The following is a 23,442-nucleotide window of genomic DNA, read 5'->3' on the forward strand; positions in this document are numbered from 1 at the left end:
CCAAAATACTGGCCCATAAGGAACTTGTGAACATGAGCTGTTCCAGAAGAGCAAAAATTCTGAGGTAAAAACTCCTTAACCTTAAACAGTTTGCTCTAAAAAACTCTCGATAACGTCCTTAGGAATCACTTTGTCCCAGACATGTAGCCATGCACAGCTGTCAGGTGTCCTCTGTGCATCCATTCTTACACACACACACACACACACACACACACACACAGAGCACTCAATTACCCCATTTTAGAACAGGAATAATTTATTTCTATGAATATGATTTTACTAATATTCCATAAGTACTTAGTAATCAAAGTTTTCTCCAAATCAGGAAAAAAACCGAAGTAATTAGCAAATATTTTATGTGTGTGTATATATATACACACACATATAATTTTTAAAAATCTCTTTCTGTGATTAGATTTAACTTTTAAGTGATGGAAGCAGTGAAGAACTCAATGCCAAAGCACATTTTGATAAGGCTTTTTCAGGGCAATTAATTTAGTTTCTTGAGAATGTAAGTCACACTTGCTCCAATTCCACAAGGACTCCACCACAGTCTTTAGGATGGAGAAAAATCACAGGTTTTCCGTGTGCTCCTATTTTGGCCTCTTCACTTAGAATACGAATCTTCTTTTCTTTCAAATCCATCACAGCTGCATTTATATTATCCACCTTGAGAAAAGGAAATAAATAAGAACACATTTGAGATCATAAAAATACCAAATTATAATATCGTAAGGCTTAGAAGAAACTGCGAGCTCTCTGCCTTTGGGCAGAACCATTCTTAAACCATCACAAAAATAAGCTTAATACTTCTAGAGAAGGAAAAAAAGTTGCTAAATTTTCCTAGGTAAGCAACCACAATGCTTAAGAATTTTCACCATTAGTAAACATTTCTCCTTACAACCTAAATAATGTATGCTACACTTCATAGCATGTTCGTCTAGCAGTACTATTGATGATACTGCATAAACTGTTTTTCCTAAGAGCCTTGGGTTCTTCATTTATAAGAGGGACATGAGGCCTGCTATATAAATGGCCAAGAGATTAAAATAACAGATAAGAAGCTTTGAGCACAGTTTATAGAAGGTACTCAACAAATATGAGTGCTTCCCTGATCTCCAAACCTCTCACCTGCCAAACTGTCTGGTTATTACTTTTGAGATTAGAACTTCATATACATGAAAATCACTATTAAACTGTCACCAAAATGTTTTTCTCCATTCTAAAAAAATCCAAACATTTATAATTTTGCAAGTCTCTTCTAAAACATTTCTATTTTCTTCATACTTATTAGCAGTCTAGGAAAGGAGCAAATGTGTTTCTAAATACCTGATGGAAGAGTAATTCTCCTCTGTCTTGGAAAATCATCCTCCTAGACTTGGAACCCAGTAAGTGGATAGAAAGGGATAGTAAGAATCCCTGCATTCCTAGGCAGTCGTACGTCACCCTGGAGTTTAATGATCTAATAGCATTACAAACAATAATAAAAAAAAAATCCAGAGAGAATAACACCCATGTACCCAAATATAGATTTAACAAATGTTCATATTTATACAATCTCACTTTCAAAGAGCCCAGGATTACATACTGGATTCTAAAACTGGTCAAACCACTGATAAGGATACTAAATGTTACTATAAATAAAGTATAATTTCTTCAGAGTACATTCTACTTGTACATTCCTGACAATGTTTCTTTTTAAACCTGATAGCTATTTCAAAGTCATGCCCAGACTATGACCATGGTCATTTCATGCTATTTTGAAATAGCTGGTCTAGTCTCATCTTTCTCAGAACGGTAGGATTCCTGATAGCTTCCCTTTTTGTATCTGCATATAATGAATTTCATTCTACTGAATTTGACTTCTTTTTCCATTTTCCCAAAGTTAGTCTAAATTCAGCCTTTCCATTTAAAGATAATTTAAAAATTATACAGTACATGAAAATTTAAACATACAGGTAGAGCTAAGTACCCCTTGACTACCACTAATAATACTTCCTGCTCCAGAGGTAACTACTGTCCTCAGTTTGATGTATGCTCTTCCAAATCTTAAAATATATTTATAATCCTTACATATGTATGAAGTAGTAAAGAATCTGGCTTTGTCTACGAGGGATCTGGCCTTGACTTCTGGGAGATAATTTTTGTAACCTTGATAGGAGTGTCTTTGCCCTTGACTTGCGGGAGATAACCTATATAACCTGATAGGAGTGTCTCTGTTTAGGGTAGAAGCTGACCAATCTGGATCTTAAAGTAGAGCTGGCCATCATAGTCTTAGGGTAGGGGCTGGCCATGCCAGAAACCATGTGATTTAAGGTAGGAGCTATGGGTCACATGATATCAGCAGATCTGGAGACTGAGTTGAACCATGTGGGCAATCAATCAATCGACCATGCCTAAGTAGTAAAGCCCCAAGAAAAACTCAACATTTCAGTTTGTGTGAGCTTCCCTGGTTGGCAATACTCAATGCATACTGCCACACATCAATGCCAGAATGGTCACGTGTCCTGAGGAAAATGGGAGCTTTGCATTTAGAGCCCTCCCAGACACTGCCCTCTGTGTTTCTTCCTTTGGCTGTTTTGGTCTGTATCATTTCTCTGTAATAAACCGTAAGAATGAGCGTAATAGCTTTCAGGGAGCTCTGTGAGCATTTCTAGGGCGTTATTGAGCATGAGGGTGGTTTTGGAAAACCCTAAATTTGCAGATGATATCGAGTAAGGGCGGTCTTCTGGAGGACCGTGTGTCCTCTAAACTTGATAGCTGGCTCTGAACTTTGCAGTCTGACTAACTAACATGTATATCAATTAAAGTTTATATATATATACACACACACACATACACACATACATTGTGTGTGTGTGCGTGTGTGTACAGGGGTACATGATGCTTTCTGTATGCATTATTTGTATTTGCTTTTTTATGTAATATATCTTAGCAAATTTTTCATGTCAGTACATATAGGTCAACAACTTTTAACCTACTACATAGTGTCCTAAGTAATTACTTTATAGAAATATGAAAGGTGACCTAATCATTCCCCTACTAATAAACATTTAGGTTATAAGAAGGGAAATCTGGACTCTTCTTAATGGTTAGATGATAACTTGTCCTTCCCTAGTGTTGCCTATTGAACAAAAGAGTTTGGTGACAGTTCATGGACAAGATTCCACTGGCATTTGAAGGCATATGCACATAGCAGGGACTGGTGAAGATAGATAAAAATATGTTAAAGCAATATTAAAAGATATGGAAGACAGATTCAGATATTCTAGCAAAACTGAGCTGAAGAAAGAGAGACCAGATGGAGTGACAACAGCAATATTTGAAGAGATAACTGATAATTTTCCATAATTGAAGAAAGACTTGAGTCCTCAAATTAAAAGTACACCTGAGAGTAAAGCAGGATAAATAAAGATAAACCAATACCTATACATATAATAGAGAAACTGAATAACATCAGTGCAAAAGAGAATATCTTAAGAGCTCTCAGGGAAAAACAACAACTCCCTACAACTGAACTGAACAAATTCTTACTAGTAGGAACAGACACCAGAAGATACAGGAGTAATGTCAAAGTACTGAGGTAAAATTATGTCAATCTAGAATTTTAAACTAGCTAAGTTATCATTCAAGACCCCTGCTAACACACACACACACACACACACACACACACACACACACACACACACAAAACTAAATGACAACAAAAAGGCTCAAAGGAGATATACCAACCAGCAGCAATGTGTGCCCATTATTGGGATTTTAATTCAAACACACTATAAAAAGTTATAGAAGAACAAATTTGAATACCTATTAGGTATTTCATGGTATTAGAGGATTACCAGTAATTTTGTTTTAGGTGCCATTATGATTTTGTATAAATACATAAAAAATGCAATAAACACATACACACAACTAAAATATTTATGGATGAAATTACATAAGGTCTAGAAATGTCTTCACATTAACATAAGAAAAGGGAAGTGTGATAATGTGATGGAGGGAGTATATATGGAATAAGATTATCCATGAATTGATAACTGTTGAAATTGGGTTTAGGTACATGAGAGTTCATTATATTACTGTCTTTTTTTGTGTTTAAAGTTTTCTGTAAGTTAAAAGAATTAAGGCTAATTACTAAACAAATCGAACGAGAATTTGTAATCTCTAAAATAGCAGAGGAAGAAAGAATTTTAAAAAAAAGTATCTCAATTCAATAGAAGGCAAAAAGAGGAGAAAAGAAATAAAAACCAAAATAAGTTAAAAAGTTCAAGTACATTAGTAGTTATTATAAATGGAGACAGGTTAAATTTATGAATTATAAAATGAGATTATATGAATATAAAATTTTGAAAATATATTTGTTGATTGAGAGAGATATACTTAAACAACAACAAAAATTTAGCTATATGCTCCTTTTTAGAATATAAATGTCTTCTAGGAATAGACCTAAAGAAAACCACACACACAAGAAAAGAGTAAAGGGATGGATAAAAGATATACCAGGTAAATATTAACCACAAGAAAGTTGATATAGCAATACTAATATCAGATAAAACAGAACTTAAAATGAAACATACTAACAGAAGTAAAAACAGATACAACCTAAAAACAATCGACCAAGATGATAAAACAATCCTGAATCTGCATGTACCTAACAGTATTGCCTTGAAAAATAAAAAACAAACTAAACATGCATACCTCTCAGTATCTGACACATCAAGCAGATAAAAGATTATTAAGGATAAAGACAAGTTGTAATAGTTCTTTGAATATTCTGGATATAAGTCCTTTATCAGATATATGATTTGCAAATATTCTCCCCCATTCTATGAGTTGTCGTTACACAAAAGTTTTCAATTTTGATGAAGCCGAACTTATCAACCTTCTTGTTTATCATGAGCTTTTGGTGTCATATCTAAGAAACCATTGCCTAATCCAAGGTCATGAAAATGTACACCTATGTTTTTTTCTATGAGTTTTATAGTTTTAGCTCTTACGTTTAGGTCTTTGATCCATTTTCGGTTAATTTTTATATGGTATTATACAACTTCGGGGTTTTGTTTTTGAAATGCTGTCTTAACCCAGTTTTTTTTTTTTTAATTTTTATTTATTTATTTATTTATGGCTGTGTTGGGTCTTCGTTTCTGTGCGAGGGCTTTCTCTAGTTGCGGCAAGCGGGGGCCACTCTTCATCGCGGTGCGTGGGCCACTCACTATCGCGGCCTCTCTTGTTGCGGAGCACAGGCTCCAGACGCGCAGGCTCAGTAGTCGTGGCTCACGGGCCTAGTTGCTCCGCGGCATGTGGGATCTTCCCAGACCAGGGCTCGAACCCGTGTCCCCTGCATTGGCAGGAAGATTCTCAACCACTGCGCCACCAGGGAAGCCCTTAACCCAGTTTTGAGGCCCTGGTAGAGGCTTGTCAGTTCTCATTCTGGAGCAACTGATTAAGCCCACATGCCAATCACCTCCCTTATCAGGCTCTCATATCCTGGGGCCAGTATGTGCCCACCTTAGTTGCTGCAGAGACAGGTAGGTACCAGACAACTAGGTACAGTCCCTATGCCCCAGAACCCACAGAATTACTCAAATTAGCTAATCTACAGGGAGCCCATAAAACCTAGTTAACCCCCCTCCACTTGTCCCATCAGCTACCTTCTACAGCTCCAGTTGCTGTTACCCTGTCCCCAGTACAACCCCATGTGCCCTACATGGCAGCCTTCTCTCTTTTGGAGCTGTAACAAAGAGTTCTGCCTTTCACCTATCCAAGTGTCACTGTGTTGTGTCCAGCTATAAAAAGAATCTTCATATGGTGTGAGGTAAGGGTTCCAATACATTCTTTTACATGTGGATATCCAGTTGTCCCAATGCCATTTGTTGAAAAGACTATTTTTCCCCCATTGGATGGTGTTGGTACCCTCGCTGCAAATCAAGTATGAGGGTTTATGTCTGACTCTTAATTCTAGAGTAATCCATTGATCTCTATTTCTATCCTTATGCTAGTACCACACCATTTTGATTACCTTTGATGGTAGTAAGTTTTAAAGTCAGGAAGTGTGAATCCTCCAACTTTGTTTTTCTCTTTCAAGATTGCTTTGGCTATTTGGGATCCCTTGCATTTCCATGTGAATTTTACAATTAGTTTGTCCATTTCTGCAAAGATGCCAGCTGAGAATCTGATAGCAATTGCCCTGAAACCGTAGATTAATTTAGGGAATATTGACGTCTTAACAACACTCAGTCATCTGATCCACGGACACAGAATATCTTTCCATTTATTCAGGCCTTCTTTAATTTCTTTCAACAATGTTTCATAGTCTTCAGAGTACAATTTTGACAGTTCTCTTGTTAAATTTATTCCTTAGTATTTTGTTCTTTTTGATGCTATTGTAAATAAAATTGCTTTAATTTCATTTTCAGATGTGTCTTTTTTAATCCAGATACATAATATTTGCATTTTAATAAATGTTTAATCCAATTAAACTTAATGTAATACTCATATAGTTAAATTTAAGTCTATCATCTTACTTTTTTTCTGTCTCATTCTTTGTTCCTCCTCTCCTGACCTCTTGTTTAAACATGTATTTTAGTAGTGTTTGATTTTATCTCCTTAATTATATTTTAGTTATCTCTTAATTTTCTCATTGATTGCTCTAGAGTTTACAATGTATATTTTGATTTTATCTGAGTCTACCATGGTATGTATAATGTAAGAAACTTACAATAGTATACTTCCATTTGCCCAACTCCCATCCTTTATACTACTGTCATAAATTTTACTTCTATGTTATAAACCCTACAATGCATTTAAAAATTTTCAATTGTCAGTTGTTTCATACATAATTTAAGGTAATAAAAAAGTTATTATTTTAACTTACATATTTACCATTTCTGGTGCTCCTCATTTCTTCTAAAGATCTGAGGTTTTACCTGGTAACATTTCCCTTCATCCTGAAGAATTTCTTTGGTATTTCTTATAGCACAGGTCTGCTGGGCATGAATCTTCTCATTTTTGTTTAATTAAAAATGTTTTCAGTTCACTTTCATTTTTAAAGGATATTTTCATCAAGGTTAGAATTCTAGGGTGACAGGGGGTTGTGTTATTTTTTTAAAGACTTTTTTTTTTTTGGCCATGCCGTGTGGCTTGCAGGATCCTAGTTCCCTGACCAGGGATCAAACCTGTGTCCCCTGCATTGTCAGGCTATTCTTAACCACTGCGCCACCAGGGAAGTCCCCTGATATTGCACCTTAATTTTTAGTATACTGTTTCTTCACTATCCCTTAGTCCAAGAAACACTTCTAAGATTTAATAACTTAGATTTTTGGGAAAAATGCCTAATTGACACTGTACTAGCGTTTATTTCTATTTCTGTTACTATTTCTATCATTGACTTTGATTTTAAAGATCTTGTATCATATCCATTCTTCTGTTTAAAGTATTGCCATAAAATTAACAATTTTCTAAGAGTGCTCCTAATGTGCTGTTTGGCAATAATAAAAAGAATGAAATAAGAACGTTTTAATTTTTCTCAATTGAAAGTAGATGCAGTATCTACTCTAGGGGTATACAAAATGCTTAGAAAAAATGCAAAGTAATTTGATTTGGGAAATTAAGTCTGTCCCCCTAAGGAACAAAAATAACATAGTCAATAATAGCCCATCTAAAAAAATCTGCTTTTATGGTCCTTTGTACAATTACAATTGTGTATCATATAGCTCTGTAAGACCTTAAATGTCATTGGTGAATATCTGGGCTATTCATTTCAACTTCTTATCAGTTTTTTGGGGTATGGTAGGGTGGGGACAGGCAGCAGGGGGTATTGTATCTGTGTCTGGGAATTTATTTTGATTTTCTCCTGTAATTTGGAAATTAAGAGTGACTGTACTCCAAATAAAAAAATGTTTGGATTGTCACAATCAGAATTCAGAACCTTCAGGTAAATCTTATATTCTCTTTGGTCCTCAGCTGCCTCATCTGAAAATGGCAATGCAATCTTGTTTGTTGAAAGACAAGAAGTTGGACTAAATAACATCTTTTTAAAAACCTTAAGGTATGTAATTCACAGTGACCAAAATTTATGAACAAGTAATAATGTGCTACTTTTAATGGTGCATATTTTGATTAATCTTAAAAATATAGGCTTTTTATTTTATATAAAATTATAATAGTGCTTATTGATACCAATAATGAATGAACTTAATCTTCAAACTGATATAAATCCATGGAAGTTAAAATTAAAAGTCTGGATAAAATATTTCTGTTTCAACTGTCTTTTCCCCAAAAACAAAAAACTAAGTGAATTATGCAAACCTAACACTGCTCTCACTGTGTATGGTGTTCAGAAGGTTCCTGTGTAGTCTTGGGAATTATTTCAGAAGGGCACACATTAGCTTCCATACTTGCTATGTGGTCTGGTGGTGGCTGTATAGAAAGTTTCCCAAATGCTGCTCTGAAATTTTCGCCAGTTGATAGTAAAACATTAAAAAAACTAAATATCTTAATTGACAGAACTCTTTTATTCCAAGAGGATTTCTCCTTTTTCTTCTCCTTTGCTTTTTCTTGGTAATAAAATGCCCTTTCTTCTCCAAAATGATGTTAGCAAGAGACAGAATTTAAAAAATTTTTCCTTATTGAATAACAGAGAAAGTTAAAAACCTGATCAAACTGCCCGCTTCTTTTGTTCTCTGGAAATGTTATCATTCTACAAAAGCCCCACGTCTGGGAACCCGTGATACACAGATCACTTGTAGAGCTTAGCAATTCCCTAGGGTTTACTGTAAAGCCGAAATGAGAATGGAGTTTTTCAAAAAGTACAATTTTCTCTCTTCTTCATTGAAGAACAGACATTTCTCAGCATGCAGGAAATAAGTTACCTTGCTAGTCTCTCACTTAAAGTTTTTTTCTTTCATAATCTAACATCCTTTGTGTATTTGTACCACCATCTCCGACACTGGGGAGCTATACCGGCTCACCTGATACACCTTCCCCTGCAACCAGTCCTTTTCCTGCTGCTGCCCCTCCCTCAGCAACGCTCGCTTCACCCCACGTGTCCTCCCCCTACCCCATCTGGTTGCCTCCTCACCCCACCTAAGCTCCCATTCGCTGGGCCTGGCCCCCTGCATCAGGGCCTCCCACCCCACTCCCCGTACTCAAGTCCTTGTTACCTTGCTCAGGTCCCCCCCTCCTGCACAGAGTGGCCCCAACGTGTGCACACCTTCCTCACCCTGCTCGGGCCCTGACTGCCCAGAGCGGCCACCCCACGCAAGGACATCCGCAAGCCCTCTTGGCTTCACCTCCCCATGAGCCATCGTCTCCCCCGGCATTGACGCACTCCTCGCACAGCCCAGGCCCCGCCTCTCCATGCCATGTGCCCCCTGCACGTGCGCACGCGCGCGCGCACACGTTCTGCTCAGCCTCTCACATCCTATGCTCCCAACATGCTTGGGACCCCACTCCCTGCATCGGGCTGGCCCCCAGCACCGCTGCCCTTCTCACCCTGACGCCCCAAGCCTGGCGGCATCCTCCGCTCAGACTCGGACACCCTGCGCTGGAGGCTCCCTATGCGTGGGTACCGTACTCGGCCTCCAGCTTTCCCACAGCAGGCAGCTCTGCTCGCGGGGGCCCCTCATCCCACGTGGCCCCGCACCCCGATCTGGGCTCCCCCGCTCTCCCCAGCAGCGTGCACTAGTGTTTGGCTCTGCTCTACCTAAAGTCTCCAGGATGGCACGAAGGGAAGGGAAGGAAGGGGAAGGGGCCACGACTGTTTTTAATAGTATTTATTTTCCCTTTTGTTTTGGCAACTAGAAGGAAATATTTGACAGAACGAGTGGGTACACTAATCTTACCTTGTTTCCTTTTGATTCATTTTTCTCTTTGTTCTAACTTGCACTGTTACTTAGGTTTATCCTTTGGTATCTCATAGGCTGTATTTTGGCCAGTCACCTCTAATCCCCTGTGGGAAGTGCAGGGCACTTCCCATAAAAACGTGAAGCAGCGGGCAATCCTGAAAGGACCGGGACTTTTTTGTTTAGCTACACATCCCGGCACCTCATGCAGTGAAGGTCACACTGACTCTGAAAATGCTTAATGACCAGGAACATAACAGACAAAGACACCAACCAAACAGAACAGAAGGGACCTTATCCAGGGGCAGAGTCCTGGAGGACCCCCGCTGTGCTGAGAGGTAAGCCTTCAGTTGCTGAATTGTGTGTGTGTGTGGCGGGGGGAGATGTCTGAGGGGTCTCAGAGAAGGGTCCTTCTGGAAGGAGGACGTTACTCAGAAGGTTTAGAGCAGCAGCTATTTACCGACCAGCATGGAAGCACTTAAATATTTTTACAACAGTACAAATTTATTGAATAAGTACATATTTTCAGTGGCCTTTAAGGTTTTCACTGTGACATACCTTGCTGTCTAAGTTATTTAGCGAAAGCAGGGCTAGTTCTCTTCGATACTAGAACCTTCTCCTCGGGGAGAGGCCTGCGAAAGGTCAGAAGCACACATGCGCGTCAGCACAGCTGTGTCAGACAATCGAGGCTGCTCTGTCCGCACGTCAGCAAGAAAAAGACGGAACAAGATGACCTCCAAACCTCCTTTAGGGAAAGCCAAACACACGTGTATCTATCACCTTCCACCTTTCAAGTACCCCTCTCTTGAGTCTCCTTCTATTCACAAAGGCTAGACAGGTTGCCTCCTCTTGCAGAGGGAATGCTTCTGGTTCCCACTTCTGGCTATTTGAAAATAAAATCGTTCTAGAGCTTCTAGAAGTTTCACACACATTCCTTCTGTTTAGAACACATCACTAGATGGATGGTTACAGCACTTGTAAGACGCGGCCATAGCTTCTTGGCTTCTCCTCTCCCCCTGCATCTGGTCAGCCTTGAGGACTTGTTTATGACCAACAGACAGCGGAAGTGCTGCTGTGGGACTTCCGAGGCCAGGACGGAAATGCCACGCAGTCCCACCTGGCCTTCTTGGACACTCACTCTGGCCAGTAAGGAGTCAGCAAGTCCACTGCCTGGTAGGAAGTCTGACTGTCCTGAGAAGCGCCCTCGGCTTGTGGAGCTGCAGGGGTCACACACACGTGCTCTGCTGGGAGGCCCAGCTGCACACCCGGCGCCCAGCCAGCAGCAGCCGCCAGCACGCGAGGGGGACACCCGGCCCGGCGGGGCCTCACTTCCATGTTCGACCGCAGCCGCAGGACAGACCCCAAGCAAGAACTGCCCAGCAGAACCCTCCCCCAAACTCCCAACCCACAAACCCAAGCAAGATACAATAGTTGTCACCACACCCTGAAGTGTAGGGATAAGGTATTATGTGGCCAAAGAAACTGGAATGACCAAAGAAATATTTTCTGACGAGTTCTATCACCTTTGTACTTCCCGTGGAAGACAGTTTCAGACCTAAGTTGTATTAGCAGGAGAGACTAGGCTACACCATGGTAAAATAATTAACTCTGAAATCTCTGCAGGTTCATTCAACAAAAATGTTTTTCCTGTTCAAGGATCGGTGAGGAATTCTGCTCTCTCTGGTGAGTTAGGGAACCAAGCCCCTGCGTGTGGTAACAACTTCATTTCACAGGTTTCCACAGTAGGTGACAATGATTCTCAAATGACTCCACCTTAAAGCATATCTTCATTCAGAAAAAAGTGTCATGCTATCCCTGCAATACCACTTTTAAAAAATTACCAACTAGCATAAACTGGTGGCCTCCAGTACCCACTTTCCATTTCCTCTTTTTAATTATACCAGGCCCCAGGTTTTAGCAGGGCATGTAAGTGCCTGACTACAGACTACACGTGAGGTCGAGTGTGCCATGTGACCAAACCAACGACAGGCACAGGAGTGATATGTTTGGTTTCTAGATCACCCCCTGAAGATACTTGCCCTGTATTCTCTCTCTGCCTTTGGTGAGGCCTGGAGCTACCCTGTAAGTCATATGTTACTGACAGCAGAGCTGTGCCATCAGCCTGGGACAGCTCATGTTAGACTGAGGATAGAAAAATAAAATCTACCCAGTCAAGACATCTTATTTTTTACAGAGAGCAGAGACTAATAATGGGGTGTGTGGCATACTAATGCAGCAGCTAACTAACCACTCTTCACAACTGGTCCTATCACCTACCTTCATTTTATACTGACAAACATTTTCATTTCCCCCCTTTAATCTGGACTTTTGAATTCACTTTTACATTACTCAACTTCCACTATTTTTTACTTAACTGAACTTCTAACTCACAGTGGCTTCCTTTGAAGGCCTGGGTTCTCTGATGTAGAACACAGACAGTATGTGTGGGAGAGAGACGAGTGGGTTCAGAGGCTGGTGATCCTGCTTCTCATCCCGGGGAGTCTTAGACAAGCCCTCAGGTCCACTGAAATAAAGACTTGCAGCCAAAACTAACCTCCTAAAGAAGGGGTAAAGCTTAAATATTAGGCCTTGTTTAGCTCCTTTGTCTACCATCTTATGGCTTCCCCACCTGAAATTTTAAACTCAGCCAATCCAATGAAGGCAATCTGGCGCCACGGCTAACACTGCAGATCCTGGAATCAGAACAAACCTGGGTTTGAACCCCACCTTTGCCATGTCCTACATATGCGACTGCAGGCAAGTTAACTATTCTAACTATTCGCCTGTCAAATGGGGTTAATATAGCCCTCAAAGGTAGCTACGAGAATTAAATAAGGCACCTTTAGTACTTCGTATCCTGCCAGAGGACACAATGCTGGTAGTTATGATAACCCGATGCCTTTCTATGTGCTTTCCTTCTGCCTAGAATACCTTCCTCCCCTTGTCCACCTGGGGATTCCTTCACATTCATTGTAACTCATGCCCTGCGATACCTTACCACCTCCTTGGCCTGCCAGGAGCAATCAATCTTTCCTTCATTGCACAACTGAGAAGACACATTAATTCTGCTTATCCCAGTGCACTGCAAGCAGCTGTCCCTCCTGACCGCGGGCATGGCCACGCCTTCCTTACTCACTGCTGAATCCAGGCCCGCAGTGGAGTACACTCGGTAGGTTCTCAAATGTATTTGCAACGTAAACTGAATAAATCCTTGGGTTCATGCTGGAACCAAACCCCCCTCTCTCCTGGATTGGGAATGAGGCCTAACTATGAATTATGTCATTCCTTCTATCAAGAGACTTGTCCTACCAAAATAATTTAAATTGAAGCATAATTGGTAATGCTGATATTCCAAAAGCAGTTATCTGAACATGAACATCTACAGATAAAGGCTCTCTAATGAGTGTTCTTGTCTAACACTTCATGTTTTTTTTCAGGAATTGTTAGCAGATGCAACTGAGAAGATCTGAGAAATCACAGTCAGTAATTGAAAATGTATTGCCTTTGTAATAAGGAACAAGTTATTAGAATTTTAAAGATAGAAAATAATAATACTTAGCATGTATATGGAAATTCTTACTTTATAAAGTCTTGTCACTTGTTTCTTCTAATTGCCTTGTGACAGCGAAAGCAGTGTGTTCCTATTGCATGGAAGGTCGTACGTGATCAATAAATACTACAGCAGAGACGCAAATCTTATTTGGCCAACTTCAGTGGCCTTTGTATAGTTGGACCCAGACTTCAATGAAACATATTTTCATTATTATTTGCAGTTTTCTAGAGGGAAAGAGAATATATCTATAGATCCATCCTTGAAGAGAACCAATTTTACCATTTCCCTGAAAGAACTTAATGGAAGTTTCTGATGACAGTGGCAATATGTAGCCTGTAAAAGACATTTTAAAAGAGAAATTTACAATACCAAGGATTAAAATAATTAAAATACCTCAATGCAGATGTGATGCATTCCTCCAGCCTTGTTTTTCTGAAGAAAACCTGCAATTGGACTGTCATTTCCCAGTGGATGAAGCAGCTCCATCTTGGTATTTCCCAGGTTGACAAAAACAACGGATACTCCATGCTCAGGAAGAGGGACCGTCTCACCTACCTGGGCCCCGAGAACGTTCTTATAAAATGCCTTGGCCTTTTCCAAGTCTGGCACTGCTACTGCGACATGATTGAGTCGACCGAGGTTCCATACAGGACCAGCCACTTGATGCGAGGACAGGGACATGGAAAAAGTTCTTACTGTTGGAACTGGAGTTTGAAGTCTGGGAAAAAGCCCTGAAAAATAGAGCAGGCATTGAGATCCTTCTTCTGAGAACTGATGCCCTTGTAAAATTAATTTTTGAAAAAAACAAAATATAATCATATATGTAAAAATTATTTACATACCTTTTCTTTTTAATTAGTGAAATTAAATCAGAGTACATAAATGAAAAAACTTATGTCAGAATTACTCTGCTCTGAGATAACTGTCTGGAATTAAAAAGCTAATTCTGAGCTTTCTAAATTCAGGACAAAGGATGACATTTTTCATAATAATTTATATTTACCAGTAACACTTAAAGGATAGCTGCATATCATTAAGGATTATTTGCTATTCTCTGCATTTTATAAAGGGTAAGTTTGAATGTGATAGTGAAACGACATACGTTTAATGATGAGAGCAAGCAATTTTCTACTCTACCTACAACCAATTTTTTGTCTTACGTTCTGCAGTAAGTTCATTGAAGTTAGAACTATAAATACCTTTTAATGTGTACTTTATTTGGATGATTACCAACTAAGGAAAATATCTCATTATTGGGGGAAAAGCAAGCAAAGATCAAGAGGGTACTTAAACTTACGAGAGTTTCCTCTGAGCGATTTTTTTAAATTGTTCTTATAATTTTGAAGGATTAGAAGCAGAACTGCTTCTAATGTGAAGAAACCTTTCATTTGGAAACTGAAGCAGCCTGCAATGTGTTCTCCCCACGTTCTACTATTTCTTCTGTCCCCAAAATACTGGACTTTAAGAGCCAGATTCTCCCCAGAATGAAAATTATATACATGTACGAGGTCTAAATATAATCCTGTAAAACTACATCACTTAATAAAAAAGTATGAAACAGCAAATTGAAGAACACATATTTTAAACAAAGGGTTATTAGCTCTTAATGAAATAACACTTTAAATAGTAGTTAGTATTACAGAGCTTCAGCTAACATAAAATTAATTCCCCTTTACTAAAATTTTTGATAACAGGGAAATTAAAGAGGCACTATTTGATCTGATTTAAGACCATATACCTTGTCGGGAAGGCAGTCTCCTCAGCTGCAGGAGCATAGGCCTCGGGCCTGGAATGCTTCCTCACCAAGAGATAAAGAGCCCACAGCCTGAGTGGCTCTTATCACCTTGTGGGGACTCTCCCTCTTTCAGAATCAATAAATGCTCCTTTGTCTCTGCTTAAAGCATGACTGTCACAAGGCCAACTCCATTGTTACACCTGTCCTCCACAGGGAGGGGACAGGGTTCCTTGCACTGTGGCAAAGGGGAGCGTGTACAGGCAAATTGTCCTGCTCTGGCCACTGGGAGAGGCCCGCTGGCCGGGGGTGGGGGGAGGGACTGACACCCAATACTGAGGTCATCCAGCTCTGTCTCTTCTCTAAGCACTGTCCCACCCGGTCTTGTGTTCTCCTTCGTGACTCCGGTTCTTTGGACTCATTGTGTCATCATGAAATTCAAGTGTACTCCAAACCAGTATACACATACATAAATGTACCATTGAAATCAAATTTTATGAAAAGAATACCTAATCCTTACTAGATGTGATGTGCTCTAATATTTTCTGTTCTGTTGTATTTTACTTTAGCTTTTTAAAAAATACTGGTACGGGCTTCCCTGGTGGCGCAGTGGTTGAGAATCTGCCTGCCAATGCAGGGGACACGGGTTCGAGCCCTGGTCTGGGAAGATCCCACATGCCACGGAGCAGCTAGGCCCGTGTGCCACAACTACTGAGCCTGCGCGTCTGGAGCCTGTGCTCCGCAACAAGAGAGGCCGCGATAGTGAGAGGCCCACGCACCGCGATGAAGAATGGCCCCCACTTGCCGCAACTAGAGAAAGCCCTCGCACAGAAATGAAGACCCAACACAGCCAAAAATAAATAAATAAATTAATTAATTAAAAAAAAAAATACTGGTACTATCCACTAAATTTCTACCTTGCTGGTTTGTTGTGAAAATTAGATATTTGATGTAAAAAATATAATACTACAGTGCAAGACATTTGTAACAGGTGTACAGTAAATTCAGCCATTCATTGTTAATGACACACAGTGACTGTTTGCTGGTTGAGTGGCATGCAGGGCTCTGTGGAGACCAAGAAACCATCTGAAGGGCATGGGGGCAGCGAATTTTAAAAATGCTAACAACCAACAAAACCATCAGTCAGACTGCTCTTCCCTTCCTTCCCTGCATCTCTATCTACTATGTGTGCAATTTGCAATGAAAGTTCAATATAGAACGTATCTGTATTAAAAAAAAAAAACTGGAGATACAGTCAATGAGCTGTAGAGTAATACATACGCTAGTGTTGTTTGCTCTGTGAAACTTCTAAGAGTATGTCAAACACTGAGTCTGGGTATTTCTGAATTCTCCTTACCAGTGTTAACTTTACAAGAGATGGGGCAGCGGGAGGTTCTCTGGCAGGCATTCTATTGCCAGCAATGGAACATATGGCAATGTTAAGGAGTAAATTAGAATACGTCCAAGTGAAGGTGAAGCTTTATATCCTATGCCAGTTTGCTTTAGGGACATTCCAAACACTCTGGCACTGAAAAGGAAACCCAAGCAACTCATGCTATTAGAAGCCTCACTACAGTCTATCTTTCTCCATAACTTCCTTATCATTTGGAAATGAGAGGAGGGAACAGTTTACAAGAATGACTGATACTTTTTCCTTTTAACACAACACAAAATCTTCTTTGTATGTTAGGAAAATAGATAATAACATCTTTATATAATGTAAAAATCAAGATTTTATGGCCATATTTTAGTTGATCTTACTTCTAGAAGTGTAAACTAGTTTGTGAAAGGAAACATCACTTTATTGGTTTTATTTGGTCCCTAAAGCATATATTCTAGGAATAGGACAAAAATAAATATGGTGATACTGGTGAGAATTCAATAATTCCACTTCTTTAAAATGAAGGGTAGGGGACTTCCCTGGTGGCACAGTGGTTAAGAATCTGCCTGCCAATGCAGGGGACGCGGGCTTGAGCCCTGGTCTGGGAAGACCCCACATGCCGTGGAGCAACTAGGCCCGTGCACCGCAGCTACTGAGCCTGAGCTCTAGAGCCCCCGAGCCACAACTGCTGAAGCCCGCAGGTCTAGAGCCCGTGCTCCACAACAAGAGAAGCCACTGCGATGAGAAGCCCGCGCACCTCAACGAAGAGTAGTCCCCGCTCGCCACAACTAGAGAAAGCCCGCGCACACCAACAAAGACCCAACACAGCCAAAAATAAATAAATAAAATAAATAAATTATAAAATGAAGGGTAAAGGATATAAAAATGGCCAAAAAGCACATAAGATATTCAACATCATTGGCCATTAGGGAAAAGCAAATCAAAACAACAATTAGATATTACTTTACACCCACAAAAAAAAGTGTTAATGAGGAGTCTATGAGTGAAATGTGAAATCCTACTGACCAAGCAAATTGGGGTTAGAAACAGAATAAAGGGGTTACAGTGATATAGATCCTTATAGATACTTTAAAAATTGTGTTGCTGAAGAATTTGTTGTGAACTGAACTTTAAAAATATTACAGTTTCGGGCTTCCCTGGTGGCGCAGTGGTTAAGAATCCGTCTGCCAACGCGTGGGACACGGGTTCGAGCCCCGGTCCGGGAAGATCCCACATGCCATGGAGCAACTAAGCCCATGCGCCACAACTACTGAAGCCCCCGCGCCTAGAGCCCGTGCTCCGCAACAAGAGAAGCCACCACAATGAGAAGCCCACGCACCACAATGAAGAGCAGCCCCCGCTCGCCGCAACTAGAGAAAGCCCATGCGTAGTAGCAATGAAGACCCAACACAGGCAAAAAAAAAAAAAAAAGAAAAAAAATTAGTTTCTCCTTTGACTTTTGCCAACTTTTAAAAGGTATTTTTATTTCAGATTGCACCCCAACTACAGGAATCCACAGCTTCTTAGTTTTAGGTTTCTCTCAGAAAGTACAATAGAACTACATTACTTTGAACTCCATAATGTGTAATTTGTGACTATTCCAAAAAGGATTACTTCCCATGAATAAACTACAATGTATACATATGTGTGAATAAAGGTATGAGATACTTAAAAATAGGAGTGTTAAAAAAAACAAACAACAGGATTATAAAGATGAACAACTGACTTTCACTCAGGTCAGGAATCTGATGTACAAGAAATGGATATGTTACCAAATCTGGTATGTAGATTAACTCTAATTTCAACTTTCTTTCAATATTGTTTCTTGCTAAATACTTTTAGTGCCTTGACTTAAAAATAATATTGCATTCCTTTCCATTCAGATTGTTTTTATTTCAGACCAGGCTTTCTCGACATCGACTCCAAATAAGAAAAGGTTTAGCTGCAAGGGTCTATACTCAAACACATTAAGGGTACTTACTGTTTAAAGAAATTATATGTTAAATTTGTATATAAAGTGTCATAGAATGTGAATAATCATTTGTAATAAGGTTTTCTTAACAGAAATATTGAGATATTATATTGGGATATAATTTATATACTATAAAGTTTACCCATTTGAAGTGTCCAATTCTGTTTTTTGTATATTTGCAAAGTTGTAGACTTCACATAATCTAATTTTAGAACATGTAATAAGTGTTTTTTTAAAATGAATTTATTTATTTATTTATCGCTGCGTGGGGTCTTCCTTGCTGCATGTGGGCCTTCTCTAGTTGCAGCGGGTGGGGGGTGCGCGCGCTTCTCATTGCGGTGGCTTCTCTTGTTGCGGAGCATGGGCTCTAGGCGCACGGGCTTCAGTAGCTGTGGCTCGCGGACGCTAGAGCGCAGGCTCAGTAGTCGTGGCGCATGGGCTTAGCTGCTCCGCGGCATGTGGGATCTTCCCGGACCAGGGCTCAAACCCGCGTCCCCTGCGTCGGCAGGTGGATTCTTAACCACTGCGCCACCAGGGAGGTCCCTGTAATAAGTTTTTAAGTTTGAATTTTTGCACATCTGATTTGAGGAGACAGACATACTTACAAACTCGTTCATCACAAGTGCCTTCAAGTTAGTTTGGTAAGAAACCCATTCATTTTCAGCATTCAACCAGAGGCACCATACACGTATTTTCATCCTGTTTAAAACTATGATTAGGAATAATTTTTTACTCATTGCAGTTAGTAAACAGACAACAGTTCTGTTACCCCACTTCCATATGACTCCATTATAAATCTATCCTCACAGTCATGTAACTTGGCCACTCTTGTCTTTAACACATTCAGTTTCCATTTTCAAAACTAACTTTTTTCACAAAGCCAATCCTTTGCAAGCCAAATTGGAATGAATTGTGTGTGTTTAACCTGATTTGTTTTTCTGAGCTTCTCCTGTTTTTCTGCTAGTTTCATGTTCCTTAAAAGTGGGGTCATAACATAAAATTACCATTTGACCCAGCAACCCACCTCTGGATATATACCCAGAAGAACTGAGAGCAGGAATTTGAAGAGGTATTTATATACCCATTTCCTAAGTGTATATTCACAAAAGCCAAAAGGTGGAAATAACCCATGTCCATCAACAGATGAAAAGATAACTAAGATGTGGTCTACACATACAATGGAATATTAGCCAACCTTAAAAAGGAATGAAGTTCTGACACATAACACAACATGGGTGAACCTTGAAAACATTAAGCTAAGGGAAACAAGCCAGTCACAAAAGGATACACATTGTATATAAATTGTCTACACACTCCACCTATAACAGGCACCTAGGGTAGTCACACTCAGAGAGAGAAAGTAGAATAGTGGTCACCAGGGGCTAGGGTTTGGGATAATGGGAGAGTTATTGTTGAATGGGTACAGAGAGGTTCAACTTGGAATGATGAAAAAGCTCTGGAGATGATGATGGTTGCACAGTATGAAGGTACTTAATGCCACTGACCTGTATACCTAAATATGGTTAAAATCGTAAATTTTAAGTTAGGTATATTCAACCACAATGAAATAAAAAGTGGAGTCATCTAAGGTTCAAGCCTCTAAGATAGGATAGATCAAAGCCAGCCTTTGGAATACACTATTTTCATTTTGCTTTTCCTTTATGCAAAGATGTGCATATAAGTTACAAAAGAAACATGCATCTTTATTAGTATTCAGTTCTTGAAATAAATATATGACTTGGAAGTTATATTTCCTTCCCCTTAATTTCCCCCCAACAACTACTGAATAAAAGTATTTCTAAAAATAAACATATAAAAATGCCTCTTCTCTAATATTCAAATTATTATTTATATGTGCACCTTAAGGTTTTGTGTGTTAAGTATCATATAAGAGGTAGCACGCTTTATGGTTAAGAATGTGGGCTCTTGTGCTAGACTGCTCTGTTCAAATCTTAATGCTACCATTGGTGTGTACCTTGGGCTAGTTACTTACCCTCTCTGTGCCTTTGTTTCTCATATAGGAAGATAATACCTACCTCATAATATTGTCATGAGACTAAAACGAATATTACACACAAAAGGTTTAGAAAAGTGCCCGGCACAAAGTACATTATAAATTCCAAGGATTATCATTACTGTCACTTTTAGGAAGGTTACATCAATAACTTGCTTATAAATGTAAGCATCTCTGACTTCTAATGCATTTTATGTTTTTAAAGGAAAAAGCTGACCGTGCACCTACCCTATACATAGTACTGCGCTTACGTTAAAACTCTTATTTAATAACTAAAGATTGTTTGTATTTGGAGAATGTTTCAGCACACATAGTGCTCCTGTAGTCACTGTTTCATTTCATCAATCCACAACTTACTACTTTTTATGACAAGGAGATTACTCTTCTTTCACTCTTGAAAATCTACTTGTGTAGGCTCTGATTTTAGAACACTGTTGACAGTATTTCAGTATTTAGTGACTACTGACATCCTCATGGAATAATGCTGCTGGAAGCTATTATAAGCATAGTATTCTTTTCACTTTTTGATACAGGAATACTGATTTACAATTTTTCCAAGTTGAAATCAGTTGCTTTAGTAAGCCTCTAATTCGCCCACACTGCTCATGACTGTTGTTTCATCTTGGGAACTCTTTTTAATATCTTATAGAACCTATTACCCCCAATGCAGATATGGCCCAGTCTCTAGGCATTCTCCATACTGCTGGGATCTTTCATCGGTGTAGGACAGATCCCATGGCATAACATCTCGCTGATCTGACTTCTCCCAATAAAGACGCACAGGTTTACTTTGTCATTACTTTTACACAACAATGCTACCACACAATCTTGCCTATGCAAACTGTGATCACACATTCTGAAGCAGGAGTGTATCATGGGGTGGCCCAGCTCTGCCTATTAGTCTCAATGGCCATAAATTAGAGAGAATAGTAATAGTTCAGTGAGTACTTCAGATTTTTCCCACTTAGAGAAAAAAAATAGACCTGATTAATTTCCTTCCAGGTCACACTGAGTGGCAAAGCTGGGCCTTAGGCCTAGGTCTGTCTGACAACAAAGTTGATGTTGTGCAACCATGATATTTAATTTTCTCATCCCTCTGACATTCTTTACCATTCTTTGGTTCTCAGTTTTTAATATCTTCAGTGTATGTTCTATGAGCAATGTCTATTTTCTAAGAGACAGCTTTCTAAGAGACGGGATGACTGTTTTATGAATTCTTTTGAAAAGGGCTATTGCAACAGCATGTGAGCTCAGATGCTGCCTTGTATTTTACCAAGGAGAGGAAAGAAGGGGCCGGGAGGGCATGTTATTATCAAACCTTGAGTATCACCTATTAATTAGAGATTAATTTTTAATAAGTTGTGCTCAGCCTATTGTTATAATATTTTTTCCTGTGTACATATCACCTCTTTAAATGGATCCACAGCTGAGACAGCTACATACAACTATTACGGCACATTTTGCGTGGTTCTCATCACTTAGCCCCGGTGACTTGCAATGATAAGACATAAGTGCCATAAGACATTTTGTGCCTGGTAAGAAAGACTACAGAGATCAATAAATAAAGAACTTGTTCAGTTTGAGACAGGACTTCGAAGTACGACTTGAACTGTCAGTTTGAATAGGTGGAACATACAGCACTTGCTAGGAGAGAAACCTAACACTACTGAAAGTTCATCCCCTTAAACACTTTCTTCAGGTGCTCAGCTGAAGGATTTGTCACGAACGTTCAGGAGTAACTCTGAGACGTCACCACTCGGCACTTCTTTCCTAACAGGGAATTTCAGATTAAGGGAAATAGTTGCCCCCCTGATGAAGGATGAAGAAAAGAAAAAGAGAGAAAGAGGAGAAAGTAGATGGACTGGGGTGACAGAAAACTTGAGGCTTCTTTTTTTAATGGTAGTGTAGAGAACTCAAGGAAACTTCCAATCAGTCTACTGCTTTCTTCCCTGATTTTATACAAAATAAGGAATATCTTAGGGCATGTGGGAAAAAACGCTCCTTCCGTATTCTTTACACAACTGACCTTCCAGCGTTCTCAGCAGGATGCTGGCCGAGCCCAGAGTTCAGCTTGCGTTTTCACAGGACTTGTCCTTCCTCTGGTTTCTCCCCCGTCTCTCACGGGGCGCGGTAAACACAACCTCACTGTCCCTCTGCCATTTACTGCATTTGTTTCTGGTCCAGTCTTGCTGCCCCTTAGCCGGGTGCCCTCGCCTCCGGGGCCACTCAGAGAAGTGGTGACTCTGACACGCAAACACACAAGGAAAACCCCACGCTAACCCAGTCGTTCCTGGAAGGCTGGCTCTCTCTGTCTAAAGGTGCTGACAGCCGCCAAGGAACGCACCTCGAGGGCAGAGCGCAGCAGACCCAGGAGCGCCGGACACGGCGCGGCCGCCTCGGGACCTGGCGTCCCGTCCCGCACACCACCCCGCCCTCGGACATCCCCGAGCCCGGAGTATTCACCTACTGCGCTCGCAGTCGCCGCCTTCAGCACACGCGCCATCTTGGGAAGCGTTAGCTAATTCCCGACGTACACATGCGTCGGAAGGGCTAAGGCGCGGCGGGGGGCGGGACAAGAGCCCGAAGGGGCGGGACAGACAAGACTGGGGGGCGGGGCAAGACCCTGGGGGCGGGGCAGACGAGGCTGGGGCTAGGTGAGGGGCGGGGGCAACCTGACTAGGGGGCGGGACGAGAGCCCGGAGGGGCGGGGCAGACGAGGCTAGGGACGTGACAAGTGGTGCTGCGTTCCCGTGGGTGTTGGGAGCGGGTCCTCTCTTTTACTACGCAACGTATTGAAGTCACCGAGTGCATCTAAAGCAGAAACTTAAAAGGAGGACGCGACACCTCCTGTGGGCCCCTCAGAAATACAAAACAAAAAGTTTGGAGAAAGTTCATCGAGCTGACCAACGGCGATTTTCGGTTTCTCGCCCCGCCCCCCCCTCCGA

General features: G+C 40.4%; 1 protein-coding gene across 1 annotated transcript; it reads right to left on the reverse strand.

The window, feature by feature from the left end:
* Window positions 1-238: 238 nt before the first annotated feature.
* MCEE (methylmalonyl-CoA epimerase) lies at window positions 239-23,063 on the reverse strand. Its single transcript, XM_059912289.1, has 3 exons — window positions 22,961-23,063; window positions 13,792-14,129; window positions 239-669 (listed from the first exon to the last, which is right to left on the reverse strand). The coding sequence occupies exons 1-3, from the start codon at window positions 22,998-23,000 to the stop codon at window positions 517-519; spliced, it is 531 nt and encodes a 176-aa protein (XP_059768272.1). The 5' UTR covers window positions 23,001-23,063; the 3' UTR covers window positions 239-516.
* Window positions 23,064-23,442: the final 379 nt, after the last annotated feature.

This window comes from Balaenoptera ricei, chromosome 2 (assembly GCF_028023285.1).
Source record: "Balaenoptera ricei isolate mBalRic1 chromosome 2, mBalRic1.hap2, whole genome shotgun sequence".
NCBI classification, from domain to species: Eukaryota; Metazoa; Chordata; class Mammalia; order Artiodactyla; family Balaenopteridae; genus Balaenoptera; species Balaenoptera ricei.